Raw genomic sequence first — 14977 nt, 5'->3', positions numbered from 1 at the left:
TTCCTCTTTTAATTGTCTTTTATTTTTAATTAAAAGGCAATTACAGAGATAATTGTTTCACAGAACTGGTATTCAGTTAGTGTTCAGCTGTATTGGAATGGCTACTGAAGCTGACAGAATTGTAGTGTAATTTCGCCACTATTTGTCAGTGAGAAGTGTCCTTCTCCTTTTTTTGGCTGAAGGTCTTTTTTTTTTCCCGTGACAACCACTTTGAATCCTCAGAACAGTTTGATCAGTAGCGGCTGTTCATGCCTGTTTGAGGGACACTGCCCTTGCTACCCATCTTTCTCTGTCATTTTTCGCTCGTCTGGGCCTCTCCTCTACCCCAGACGTGGGCTCAAAGCCCGGCATTGCAAGTCTGCCTTGAGTCAGACTTGGTTAGATGAGGATGGATGGCATTAGCAGAAGCACTTGAGGCTTAATTGGGAGACACGTTAGTTCAAGCCACGCCTTTTTCAAGTGGGCCTGGCTTTTTTTAGCTGCTTCGATTGAATACCCTCCAGGACTGTGAGTTTGACCTTTTGGAATACAGAACTTGAATTACCATTAGATCCTCATCCCCCTGTCAGTGTGTCAGTAATCAACATTGTTATGCTACAGTGCCTCATGCATAAACGTCCCTCTTAGACATGTGGTGTTCATGCTTGGTGCACCCACCTATGTAGGTGCATCTGTCTGGATAATGTGCCATTTAAGAAGAAGACAACATCCTGAATGGTTGACTGCTGTCCTGGATGTTGCTGATCAGAAGTATTGCACTGGATCCGAAAAGGAAACAGCCTGGCCTAAACTATAAACATACACATGGGCTCAAGCTACTTAAACAACACTCTGCACCACATTTGTTTCTGTGTGAAATCAGACCCACCATGCAAACATGTTTGAACGTAAGAGGGATCACGCTGGAGGAGTGATTCTTCAGAGTGCAATCACAAAGTTATTTTGGTCTTCCATGTAGGCAAAGTGTCAAAACTGCTCATTTGTGTCATTCACTTGAAATAGATTTTGAAAGGATACTGAAGACTGAACACAAACACAACCTGCAGAAAGTCTGTATTCACACACACTCGCCCACGCAGTGCCTGAACATCCTCTGACAAGACTCTGATCAAACAAACACAGGAAGCTTTGATTTACATTACTGGTTAAAAAATATATCTTTTTCAGAAGTAGGGAGTCATAAAACTAGCTGAAGACAGGCTGTTAGAATTCCTGTCAGATGATTCCACTGAGCATTTGACTGATGATTTCACATCGTCATAATCACGCCCCCTAATCAGAGAGACAAAGACCTAAAATGACCCTGTACATCCTTAATGCTGAGCCACATCAGCAAATTAGCTTAAATTTTCCTGATCCATTTCCCTGTAACTACAATACTTGAGGGTGTGAGGACCAAATCACTTCTGTTTATTATGATTCGCAGCAGGGATTGATATGTATTTTATTTTTTTATTGAGTCTGTTTATGTGATTTATTTATTTTGGCTGATTAGAGTTTCGCTGCTACAGCACACGGCATCAATTAAAATATTCAGGCAAATATCATCTTGCTGAACTCTGGGCGCATGTTTCAGTTTGCGTGCGCTGACATCAGTGGGGTCCTTGAGAAGGGGCTTCTAGTGCGTCAAAGAGCTCTAATTAAAGGCTTCATCCCACTAAATGAATCTGCTAAATGGTCGTTCTCATACTAATTATTCGAGAGACAAGAGGAGGCCTAAAACACTCCCAGCACCCGGCAGAACAACGGGAGATCACAGCCTCGCCCTTTACTTGCCAATTTGACAAAATACATTTGGATGGTAGACAAAGATTGAGATTAGCAGCATTTTACCAAATCCCAATCCTGGAGCAAATCTGTTTATCTCATCAAATCCAAGTCCTTTGACATCACTCACAAAGTCTGAATTAGCTCTAAAAAAATTTACAGTTGAGAATGTAAACTCAGCCACGGTGCAGACTGGGTCACACCCAACACGTTGAAGATGTGCGGACTAGTGGGACATCCAGTGAGTAGATGTGGCTTTTTTTTTTTAAAGGGTTGAAGAATTATAGATGAGACCTTGATGATACAATTAATACGTGAAGCAACAGACATGCATAAACTGTTGGTTCCAACTTTTATCAATTAGTTTTTGCCAACATGGGCAACTCAACAATTTATCAATAAAAACAGAATCAAATTCTATTCCAATTTATAATGAAACAACTAGAATGATTTGATGAGTGATTAAATATGCATATTTTTCCAATGTTGAGCAATATTTGACACTATTTGTATTAATAAATGATTGACGTAAAACTGCTTAATGTTCTGTATAATAATGTCGACCCTGATGCAGCAAGTGTATTTTGCTCTGATGTCAAAGTGCTGCAATATATGAACTCTGTTCATGGCACTGAACAATGGCATTATTACCAACTCTTAGTGTTTTAAGACATAAACTCATAGAAATGCTGTATGAATTTCAACCTGAATTAATGCAAATCTGTAAAAATGATTTTTTTAAAAAGCTGTTACTGCCTCAGAGCATCTGAGAAGGCCGAAAACTGCAGCGAAGACTTCTTTGTAATCGATGTCTGCTCCAAACCTTGAGCCTTAATCCACATTACATCCTGTTCCACAGTTTGAGAGTATTGGATGTTTGATAAACACTTCCACCTCCAATCAAGACTTCAACTCCACCACCTTTGGTGTATTTACTCCTTTTACTCACCTTAAAGATGTCTGTGTCTGCCTTCTAAGATCCAAACAACTGCTGCTAGCTGAGAGGTATTTCATTTTGATTGAGTTGTCGGCTAAGAGCTCTGCTCCCTTGTGTTTCTCCTCCGTTCATCACATCCCAAAAAGCCCATCTTTAAGACTTAGCACTCCAAATACCTGTCTGAGGGCAATGTCTGATTCCTCTCAATAGGACAGCTTCTCATAAAGTGGCAGGCAGCATGGGCAGCCACTGCTGGATTGCAGGGGTGACATACACCTCCAATTATCCACAAATAGTAGCTAAACCACAACGGCAAAGCAGCGGTTCGATATAAACACCATGAGGCTGCCGTGCTGCAGCTGTCCAGAAGAGACGCAAGTGATTAAGAAGTGAGCAGATAAAACGACAGATGAAAATGCCTTCTAGCATGCTGGTACTTTTTTTTTTTTTTTGCAAATTGTGTTTGAAAGTGGGCTGTGGTAATTTGATCATGGATTTTTTTCCCCCCTCTGGTTTATTGGCCTCTCGGGGGATTTTTGTTGTTTCAGAGAAGGTTACATAAAGGTCCCGTCACGAGAGGAGACAAGCTGGGGGGAGGTGACAGCCTGTAGAGTTTGTGTGTATGGGTGGTTCATGGTAAATGTGAAGGATTCAGTTTTTCCATCATTGTCTACATTCTTATGACTGTTATATATCTTTGCCTCTGTTTCATCAATGACCTGCAGACACCCTGCAGTCTCGGCAAAAGCAATATCCACCCACACAATGTAGCATCCCCTCCTACTTGACTTTGCTTTTTTGTTTTTCTGTTTTCTGTGTGTATGAGAGAGAGGGAGAGAGAGAGAGAGAGAGACTTCTATTAGGGACATAAACAGTCTAACCACTTGTTTTAAGATTTAGGTTATTAATCCCTTGACACGTGAACTGATTTACAATTATATAAAACAAATTGTGTTTTTGCTTTCAAGCTGATGCTTAATTAAGTGGAGATTGTTCATTTGTCTATAAGACATAGTGCATATAGTATAGTGATATAATTTAAGGTATGATGCCAATTAGCACCAACAGGCATTAACGGTAAAAATGGCAAAACATTTATTGAGATTACAGGTTCCTAGGTACGCATTGTGCACAAACCGGCATTGGAGGAATACATGAGCTGCGGTCTAAGTGGAAGCAATGAGTTGAGATTGGCAACACTCAGCGTCAAGGGATCAATACTATTCATAATAATAAAAACAGGCATAAAGTTGGCAAAATGCCCTTGAACAAAGCAAGTCCAACCTCAGTGGCCTTCTTCAAGCCCTAATCACTGTTGATTTTTCAGAGAAAATTGGACTGTCCTTTATTTGGAGGTGGCATGGCTCTGGGGCAACTCTTCAGAACTGTCAACATGTGAAACATTGATGCTAATTTATCTGGATTGATGCATGGATGTTTTTTTTTTTTGGAACAAAACTTGAACTACAGCCTCACACTTGTTTTCCTCCCCCAACCTCAAGTTAGAGATCCTGTTCATCTATCACATAAATACCAGCACTTTAAATAAATGTAAGAAAAGAAGGCGTTGTTATGTGTACCCCTTCTGCTGATCAGAACATTATGATGTCACTGTCACCCTTGTCTTCCACATTCCAATAAGTCCCTCCATGAGTCAATGGTGGATATTTGTGAAAGCAATGGCTCAACGTGTTACTCAGCTACAGTGTCCTCATTAATGTACAGGCAAAATGGCAACATGATGTGTGCAGCCGTAGCTTCCAAAATGGAGCCAGAAAAATGTACGGAACTATGTGAGTTGCCCTAAATCAGGAATAACAATGGGGACAGCTGAAGCGTGACCGAAAATACTAAAATATTTCATTTGTTTGTCTGCTACTTCTCCCACGTTCTAGTTAATGTGGTTCAATATCTCCCCAAATTGCCATGGTAACCATTGACGCACTGTCATCACTAAGTTATGGTACGAAACACAATATCCTGCTTGCTTCTGAAAATAATTAGTTTGACGCAATCATAACAATATTAGTTATTTTATTGGACTCTTTACCATTGAGGTGTGTTCGACAGAAGCGCATTGCATCCACTGGATAAAAACAACGTTCATATAAATCAACTCAAAATTTCCAGTTTATCATCATTCATTCTGATGCGCTCTTTTAATGCATATAAAAAGACACCGAGCGAGTGCTGTGCATGTTGCCTTCGACTTTCTTCAAGTGCAGAGGTGCGTTAACATTCTTTCGGGCCCTGAGGCTACAGACATTTCCAGGACCTTTCCAGCTTTAAAAGACCTAGTGTCACATCAGATGGATCAGTGTATCCTTTTCCTTACATCTCCTGTTGATATGGTCACATTTACACTTACTTTGTAATGTCTAGAGTTTGTCAAACATACCCCTCTATCAAATTTATCTCAAGTTACGTTAAAAATTTTTGCCCTGCCGTCATATTTCAAAGGGAAAAACTTCACTCAGCATCGTGAGTTTCATGGTAAGCTTTAGAATCAAATCCAGCCAGAATGGAGGTAGATTTAGATACCCACCCACATTTTTTCCCTTTGTTATATCTGTCAGCCTGCTGCCAATTTCTATTCATGTCATATAATCTCTTTGTAGTGAGAAAACTCTTTCCTTCCACTTTTCATGCATGGAACATAAATCACACAGAACCAGATACAAAAGGGTGCAGCTTAACTCCTCAGGATGATCCCTCTGGAGACAAGAAACAGAGGAGAAAGGAAATTGGAGGATGGAGGTAGGGAAGCCAGACAGGAGGCAACCATGAGCTGGTGTTGATACACTGCACAGGAAGGCATCTGCTGCAATAACTGCGACTTGATAGCTACAGGTGGATAAATGATCCAAATAGGTCCGGTCTCAGCCGATCCTGCTGCCATTTCCCCAGTACTTTATTGTGAACTGTTAGCGAAGATTCAGTCATCCAGGTCATGGAATCTCTAACGTGCTGTGTTGCAGTCAGCAGGACTGTTCCTGTTTCCCTGAAGATGTTTTGCCTCTCATCCAATAGGATTCTTCAGTGGCGTTGCAGACTTCTATAACTCTGTGTGGGGACCAACGACTCTGTAGAGGGCCACACCCACACAGAGCTGTAAAAGCTTGCAACTCCCCACCAGTTCCCTAGAACTGGAGAAGCCTCTTGGATGAGAGAAATGTCTTCAAGGAAACTTAAACAGTCCAGTAACTGGGACTCAGCGCGCATTGTGAACTGTGTGAGAGGTAACAGGTATAAATCAGCTGCGGGATCCCAAGCCAGCAGACTGTCATTCAGAAGCATGAATGTAAAATAAAATATTTTGAAAAGTCTGAACAACCTGTTTGTGATTAAACAGACAAAAACCCTTCGCAAGGCACCACCACCAAGTGATACTGTAGTCTCATTCAGGGATGAACCCCTCAGATCCAATTATATGTGGTATATCTGAACAATCCCCAAAAAATGTTACTGCTTTGTCCTTTGACGGTTTTACTGCTATTTTGCGACGATTGGCTGGCAAATCTGAGAGTGAACGGCCCGGCTCTGTGTTATTATTGATTGCCACATGCGGTGACTGCACACCCAAATATCTGCAAGCACTGATTACATTAAGAATCACCAATCAAGAATCATTATTTAAGTCATTTCTAAAGAAAACACCTTTTCCTGTTATACATTCAGGCATGTAGGGAGCGTGTGAGTATGACTGACATCTTTTCAGATTTTCTGATATTTAATCATTTGTTTGTAGCAGATGTTTAATTTATTTTGTTGCTCTCTTTGGAAAGAAAGACCTCCATAAATGTGTTGTATCGTTCATTTATATAATAGTGCAAAACATGCTTAGATGTCTCCATGGAAGCAGCGTGACATTAAAGGCAGAAAAATGTTGGCTGATTAGAGGAGAAAATGGCTCCAAGTATATAAAAGTAGATGGAGCAGCAGCCTTCAAAGGAAGTCAGTCTAGCCAGAAATAGCAATAGATACTGAGGATGAATCTAAACTTTACTTTACTCTCTTTGAATATCGTGATTTCTTCCTCCTTTCAGTTGACTTTTGATCATATTTTTTTTAAGATAAGTCAAGAACTTCCTTTGGAGTTTATGCAAATACAGATTACTCAAGCATTTAAAAATTAAATGCTCGTGTTTCATTACAACAACCGGAAACAACAAAAGTAGAAGAAAAAAATACAGTGCTGTAACTAAATAAATCAAGTCGGATGCTCATTCTCAATGGTGTCTTGCCAGCGGCAACACCTTTCAGATTGCATCAATATCCGTGAAGCACTGATAAAATCAAATATTGATAAATGCAGATGCAACAGTTGGTGTGACTGAGAAATGCAAAGTCAGACTCCACTTGTCTGACGTCTGCTGTGTTTCTCTCCTGCAGGCTTCTTTGTAGCAGGCTGCCAGGCTCAGTCTAGTGCTGTTTACTGGAGCAGTCACTGAGTCAGTGGGATCATGCTGCCTTTTTGGAAACATGTGAATATAAAATCTGGTCGGTGGCTGTAAGCTTTTTAAGTGTCAAAACTGTGGTGCTTTACAAAGTTTAGCGTCGCCACCTGGCTGTGCCATTGCCGCTGACATTTAAGGTTAACGAAATACTTTGAAAGTAGAGTTACACTCCCATTTTTTCTCCTTCAGTGCTACAATTCATCCTGAGATTTTCATTATGGGGTCACTTTATCTACGGTGTAATAGCTGAGTCAGGTTTCCTCGATAGCCACAGACATCAAAGTCTTGTCCTTTTTAGGCTTATCCGGTCTTTTCACACGACATGAAACCTAATGAAAACCTCACAAGGTCTCCGCTTAAAAGGAAATTCAAGCGCTGGGAACTTGAAGTGACAGTGTAGGAAATTGCCGGTGTGTGTACAGGCTGAGTTAGATATGGGCGCGGGAGCAGCAAAGGTTTCTGCTCAACGTCACTGATGACGCTCTGCACGAGTGGGCGGTGCTTTGGTTGTTTCCAACGTGGCGGAGATTACGAGTCATTTTACAACCAAACAGTTTGCTAAAGTATGTTTGGGTTTAGGAGTGAAAGAGATGATGTGGTAACAGAATCTTTATTTATATGAGAGCAGCAATGCGTGATCAGACGCTCACTCGTGACAACTGTGTTCAGTCTGTGCAGTCCTATAAGACAGGGGTCATCAACTTCATTTGTGAAAATGATCTAATAATTATGACAATGCTGGTTAGGTTCCATCCATCCATTTTCTACACCACTTATCCACTGAGGGTTGCGGGGGGCTGGAGCCTATCCCGGCTTTCATTAGGTGAGAGGTGGGGTTCACCCTGGATGGGTCACCAGTCCATCCCAGGGCCATCTGGAGTAATTAGGGGCTCAGTATCTTGCTCAAGGATACTTCGACACGGTCACCGGGGAAGTGAGGATCGAACCAGCGACCCTTCAGTTGCCAGACTGCCACTCTACCTGTGAGCCATGCCGCCCCTGCTGGTTTGGTTAAGGCACAAAAAACACTGGGTTAGGGCTAGGGCTCATGCGTTGAAATACAAGTAAATGATTAGCAACAGTTAAAAACATCAAGACTTCTCACCCAAACCATCCAGTTTTGAAAGAAAAGCATGTGCTGACATCTCCCAAAAAAACTGTTTCCAGACATTTCCTTTCTCTTTCTGCATCACAATTTGGATGAATTATCATACAAATAATACTGCATCTGTTTTCATGGGAATAACTATGAATTTGTCATAGGAGCCTACGACTGTTGCAGTAGTTGCGCTAGTTTTTATTTAAGAAAATAATCATGAGTGAGTAAGTAGCAATGAGAATAAAGGGTTAGCTTAAGTATGTGGAGGAGTGTCTGAAGTTGGGCAATGACTCAGACATTCTTATAGAAGCTTGTTCCATCTTCTGTGTTCCATCTGGATCAGGGATTCCCCTCAGCCATCGGAACATTTATTAATGCAGAGATAGGAAGCAACAAAACTGAGCAAAAGAGGGAAGTGACCTGTAAGAACTTCAGTTGGTTGAAGACCAGATAAGAACTAAGGTTGGTTTAAGACCAGATGGGCAGTGCCATTCTGGATGAAGGTGATGGGAGAGGTGGGTAGCCCAGCAAAAAGGGTGTTAAAGTACAGGGGGCTGGAGCCTAGCCCAGCAGCTTTCAGGCAAGAGGCAGGGTTCACCCTGGACAGGTCACCAGTCCATCGCAGGGCCAACACATATAGACAGACAACCATTCACTGTCACACCTACAGTCAATTTAGAGTATCAATCAGCCTCATCCCCTCTTGATGTCTTTGGACTGTGGGAAGAAGCTGGAGTACTAGAGAGAAACCACACAGGAACAGGGAGAACATGCAGACTCCACACAGAAAGACCCCGTGATCAAGCTGGGTCTCGAACCCAGAACCCTCTTGCTGTGAAGCGACAGTGCTAACCACTGCAACACTGTGCTCTCTGTTAAAGTATTCCAGGTGGGAAAATATAACTACCCAGACATGAGCTACTTGTAGAGGGAGAACCTCCAAGTTTGGGCTGTCTAATCAAGTCTAAATGTTGCTGATATATTTCAGAAAGCATTCTTGTCTCTTTCCCTGTAAAAATGTGATATATTCTGCTTGTGCTTCACTCATCATGTCGAATGAGCCCAATCAAGAATCGCTTTTCACAAATGAGTACTTCTAAATGCACACTTAAGCCTCCCCGCCAGCTTGTTCTGGATGATTGGTGCCTGAAATTTCAAAATGACGTCAAAGAGCAAAGTATGAATTGATCAGTTCAGCCATTGCTAAAGGCTGAGATGAGGGAAAGAGATCAACAGTGAAAAGACCAAGAGATGCTGAGTGCAGCCACACAGTAACCCAGAGAGGAGAAATTAGCCTCGCTAAGTTAGATGAAGAAATTTCAGTAAGGCTTTGAACACCGTTTTTGTAATGAGCACATTAAATATTATAAAAGATGGTCCATCAATCCATTTTACATTCTCTGTCATTCCTATGCCGCAGAAGCAGAAGCAGAAGCAGAAGCAATTAGGGAAAGGTGGAGAAATATGCAAAGCAGGTGCATTCTGCTGCAGAAACCAAACACAAGACTCAAGACATACGATACACGATTTGGAAACAAAAACTTCATCACAATTTTAAGTGCAAAATAGACACCAATTTTCTACTAAGTTTGAAGTAACTTTCAACTAGTTTCACTACTTATATTAATGTGCACAAGGGAGAAATTTGCCTCTGAGGCTTTCAGCCAGACAGCCTGTCTAACACAAAGACTTTTTGAAAGGCTCAGTTTTATCCTGAACCATGTTCCCAAACTGCACCCATGTCTGACAGAGAGGCTTTCAACTAGCAAACCTTTCAAACCTTTGTGCTATCAATGTGTACATTTTGGAAACACTTATAGCACTCTTCCACAGGCCCTTTTCATAGCAGCCAATTGGACATAAAGAGACGGGGCAGAATGCTTACCCTGAAACTGTGCTACATGTTGAACCAAGGGTAGAACCACCCAATCATTAGGTGACATAGAGAAAAAACAGTGTTGCAACTTATTCACATGCTTGTCAAAGTGTTAGCTTGTCATTCGTCAGCAGTGCAACTAAAAGAGCAGACCTTGTTAGCAAGTTCGTGTTGCAGCTCGATTTATAATTGACATTAGGCTTATTTTAGTGTCAAAATGCTAGTTTAACAGTGTACTGAGTGTCCGACTCCCACAGTTTTTGCATTTCTATAATCCTGATGATGCCTCACATTAACACCTTTATCACCTTAAAGTCTACGTTTTTCAGTTTGGAAGCTTATAAAACTTATTTCTCGGTACTTTAGCAGTCCATCCCACCACAAAGCAGCTAACAGGTATTTTCCAGCTCTTAGATAGCTGACAGAACTGACAGAGACCCCCATGAAGTGGGGAGCAGGGAACTGTTTTTCTCTCTGGTGTGGGCAGGACTGAAATGTGCTCTCTCTTTATGGCAGGGTACAGGTGTAATGAATTATTGTCTCATTCTATTTAGTGCAACAGCCACGACACTGATCCAATATGCACAATAGCAAAGCCCTGGGCCCGTGTTAAAAAAAAAGACCTATTAAAGGCAATGCTGCAAATCGTGAGTCACTGTAGCATAGTAAGGTAAGAAAAAAAACAATCCCGCATTCTTTCAAAAATGTACATTTTATCAGCTCTATCAGATGACATAATCAGTTAACCTTCTCAGTACCTTAGCTTACAGTTTTTACCATCTGTTTACACACTAAAAAACTAAATTACCAAAAGCGTAAACATGTTTCTGTACTGAGTAGTTCTTCAATTAAACATGCTTCCTGCAAAATGCTACATGCTTTTCACTTGACATTCAATAATGTAATCTCATGCCATCACAAAGAAAACACTGTCAAGGATCTAATGAGGAAGAGAAGGTGGTTCCGAATGCAGATGAGAGGAGGCACTACATTTATTTCACAGAAATTCAGAACTAAACTGCTGGAACAAAGAACCATATACAAAAACAGGAAGACAGGAAGTGTAAAGTACGCGAAGACACAGGAGGTGAATGAATACAAAATAAAACAAGAACTACAAAGTTAACCAGTCAATAATATAAATTAAAGAGCCCATAATAAAAGTGGATATGGTTCGAACGGCACCGTGACAAACACTTCCCCTCAAAAAGACAAGAACTTCTGAAAACTACCCAACCTCCAAACCGGAGAACTGTACAGGTAAGCAGAACATACTGTATTTTAAAAAGAGGAAAAATAGATAATAAAAAAAATCCTAAACACTCAGGAATTAGCTCACTTTTTGTAGTCTGAATTTTTGGGGTTTTTTTGTCATTAAAAACTGTAATGGAAAACATAAAGCTGGGTACATTTTTTGCCGGAAACCTTTCTATTTGTGTTCAAGAGAAGATAACCTGCAGTGGAACAGGGCTGTCACAGAAGCCATGGAAAAAAAACACAGAACTGTTTAGTTGAAAGATCATCAGTGTGTTGTTGATGCTTGAAAATAGTAACTTCAATGGTGCATATTCATTTTGTTGCAAAATTTACATTTTGAAAACCTGGGAAAAGTTTGATTGTCTTAACCACAGGTCCATAATCACCTGCCACAACAGAATTTCAACTACACAGTTTATCAAATTGATTTCTTCTGTTGTGTAAGTTTGATATACTATACTATACTGTACTATACTATACTATACTATATTATATTTTTCAGTTAGCTCAGTGTAATCAGCTTGGAAGCTAGCACACTCTCTTACTGCAGCATTCAGCTTTATACTGGTGTTGCTGGGTTGTGTTGCACAGAAAAAAATCCCAGAAATAATCACACTGATGACGGGGATGGAAAAAAAAAAAAAAGACGTAAAAGCTGCAGTGCTGCACGAATCCTTCCTTCCCTGATGAGATCCTGCAGATCTGCTCCATTTGCCAAAGCATGTTTCATGGCTATGGGAACTCTTTAGCATCTCCACAAATCTAAATGAATATTTAAATATTAAACCAGTGCCTAAAGTGCACTGACTTTCATCACACCTCAAAACAAGAGAATTTCTGATATATCGTTCCTACGACAGCAGGGGTAGAACATGAAGCTGTCAGTGTGGCGTTGACGCTACCAACATTTATATGACACCTTTGCCTTTCATGGAGGGAGGTCGGAGGGTCGCCACCTTTCTGAATGATCTATGAACCTGTTAATTATCATCCTAACTGGCAATGTGCTGATTCAGTGTGTGTGTGTGTGTGTGTGTGAGTCTGAGTGTGTGAGAGAGAAACTTGTTGCAATCTGTCTTTCCATTCTCACTCCTTCTAGCTCTAAAGGTTGATGCATATTTGGAAAAGGTCAATTTAATGGCTCTCTTGGCAAGAGGAGGATACGTGAGGAGGGGTTATCGGCCGTTATCTCCTGAGATACATGACTGGAACTAGACATGATAAGCTTCAGGCAGAAAAGGAAAAGCTTTACGTGTGAATACAGTAAGGGTATCTTTCTGTATCACACACACACGCGCGTACACACACACACAGCTTTTTATGTATCTCATTTCCATTTAGCCTCATTGTCACAAGGAACCCTTCCATTGATGAATAGGCTTCTTACACATGAATCTTCCAGCCGGTGTTTCCCAGCAGAGTCACTACAGAGTAAAGACATCTGGCGCGAGCAGATAAAACCACACACAGCAGCTTGCAGCAGAGTGTATGCACTCACTGGCTGGGTTCAGCTTCCTTCAACATATCAGTCAATCTTCATGACACACAAGAGCTCCACATATTCCATGAATACATACTAAATTTTTATGTGAGGTTATGAAACGCAAATGAGAGAAATACAGATTTTGAAAACATCTGCATTCAAAATCTTTAAAACCGACAGTTCAAATTAGCAGCATGTGATGGATGGATATTAACCCTGAAACTCTTGAGAGGACAATGATGTGTTTTTTTCTTACTTATTCGGTGTTTAGTTGGAATACGAATTTCACATTCAGTGTTTATCTATTGTGTGGAGCCCTGGCGTAGCCATCAAATGAGTTATTTTCAATGAGTCAAATGAGTTATTTTGAGGCCACAAAGCAAATCTTCCCATAATTCCATTGTTTTGAGGTGACAAGATGGAACTAATCTCTCAGTGTAATTATTCATGGCCATAAGATGTATCTTAGTTAAAAATATAAAATAATTAAATTGAAGGTACAAGATGTGAGATGCAAATTAATTCAATTTAGAAAATTTGGAATGTGCTGTGGCTTCAATACAGTACAACTAAATTGAGCGAACAAATGCATTTATTGGCTTCTTTCTGTATATGTTTTACAAAATATGTATATTTTTCGCTCCCACAAGAATTTTTTTCTCTCAACGACCACACCAGGGCTCAACAATTGTGCATATTTTGCCTAAAATGTAAGGACAGATAATATTTTAAATCCTTCAGTTTGATTAAAGTACACGATTTTCAAGGACCTTTATTCAGTAATTATGTCTCAAGTGTTTCGGCCACCCACCTGTCCAGGGCGATGGCGGTCATGGAGTAGATGCTGGCGAAGACAGCCGCGATAGGGAAGAAGTTGTGAAAGCGACAGTAGACGAGTCCGAAGTACCAATCGTTGTGCACCGAGAAGGTGAAGTTGATGACCGTGTTGAAAGCGGACATGGAAGCTTCGGCGAAAGCTAGATTCAGCAGAAAATAGTTGGTGACGGTTCTCATGCGTTTATGCGCCAAAATAATCCAGATCACCGTCACATTACCAACTACGGACACGATAACTATACAGCTGTATGCGATGGCCCAGAGAGCAATTTTCCAGGCTGGCTGCACAAACTGGTTCGCGCTGTCAGTCCTGTTGTTGGTATCATTGTTGTCGCCGGTCCAATTCACCATCTTCGTGGAATTAAATAAAAAATCCATGTTGATGTCTAGGACCGTACACAGCAGATGAAACAGATTCAAAGGCAAGATCGAAAGTTTGTGCTCACTTGACAGACATAAGTGGGGTCTTAAGAGTTTCCTCTGTCTTGGGGAAGTCAGCAACAGTCCACACGAATCAAGCTCCTAAACTTTTCACAGTGCGTAAAAACTCAGATCTTTTACGCGCATAACGGCGGGCAACCAGAGTGAATTTGTGCTGCTGTAGAGGGTCACACGTGATCTCAGAGTTGCGTTCGATCGTCTTTGCTCCCTCCTCGGCTCTGTGCGTCTGTCCTCCTGCTCTTCTGCTCCTACTGAGCGGCAGCACCAGCAGCTTATGGAGCGTGCTGCTGCGCACCGGCCAATAAGCGAGCTGAAGCACTGTCATGATAATTATGCATGAAGCCCGTAAGTTATTCATTCCATTTGAATCAAACCTCTCAGGTGACTAACAGGATTATCATGCCTAAATACGTCACCTGCTTCAATTTCTTTGCCAGCAATAAACATCACACATGGTACGTTTGACAGTCACCGGCCACCTAAGGAGATGCAACTGTACAGCCTGACTGTCTTTACAACAGTGATATTAATGTCCACTTCGGACTTACATCGTTTGAGAGGTTTTAATTTACCTCTTTATTATTGAGAATGCAGATTGCAGTGATGAGAGGCACTTTTACTTTTTTATTATTTATGACCGCAACATACCAGAGGGGCTGAATATGACAAACACCATTCAATAGCACTCAACCATGAGAGTACATTCATAAAGGTTAGTGTTACGACTTCGTTAATCCCGTAGCCTTTAGCTTCAAGCATACATGCCAAGCTTTTTCTGCATTCCGGAGACATGAAGAAGTGATGCAGAGTGAGAAAATGGCTC

The 14977-nt window shown here is 41.0% G+C and overlaps 1 protein-coding gene across 1 annotated transcript in view; it reads right to left on the bottom strand.

Annotated features, from left to right (window-relative positions):
* The window catches only part of tacr1a (tachykinin receptor 1a), a 51720-nt gene extending 37325 nt beyond the window's left edge, over nucleotides 1–14395 (bottom strand). Inside the window, exon 1 of the mRNA XM_086205457.1 lies at nucleotides 13688–14395. Coding sequence (XP_086061583.1) covers nucleotides 13688–14091 — 404 coding nt within the window. The 5' untranslated portion in view covers nucleotides 14092–14395. The remainder of the gene's footprint in view (nucleotides 1–13687) is intronic.
* Nucleotides 14396–14977: the final 582 nt, after the last annotated feature.

Source organism: Aulostomus chinensis, chromosome 6 (assembly GCF_037954235.1).
Source record: "Aulostomus chinensis isolate RoL2024-O1b breed Wild chromosome 6, RoL_Achi_v1.0, whole genome shotgun sequence".
Lineage (NCBI taxonomy): Eukaryota > Metazoa > Chordata > Actinopteri > Syngnathiformes > Aulostomidae > Aulostomus > Aulostomus chinensis.
The sequence above is the reverse complement of the archived record's forward strand: the minus strand, read 5'-3'. Positions and strand labels throughout refer to the sequence as shown.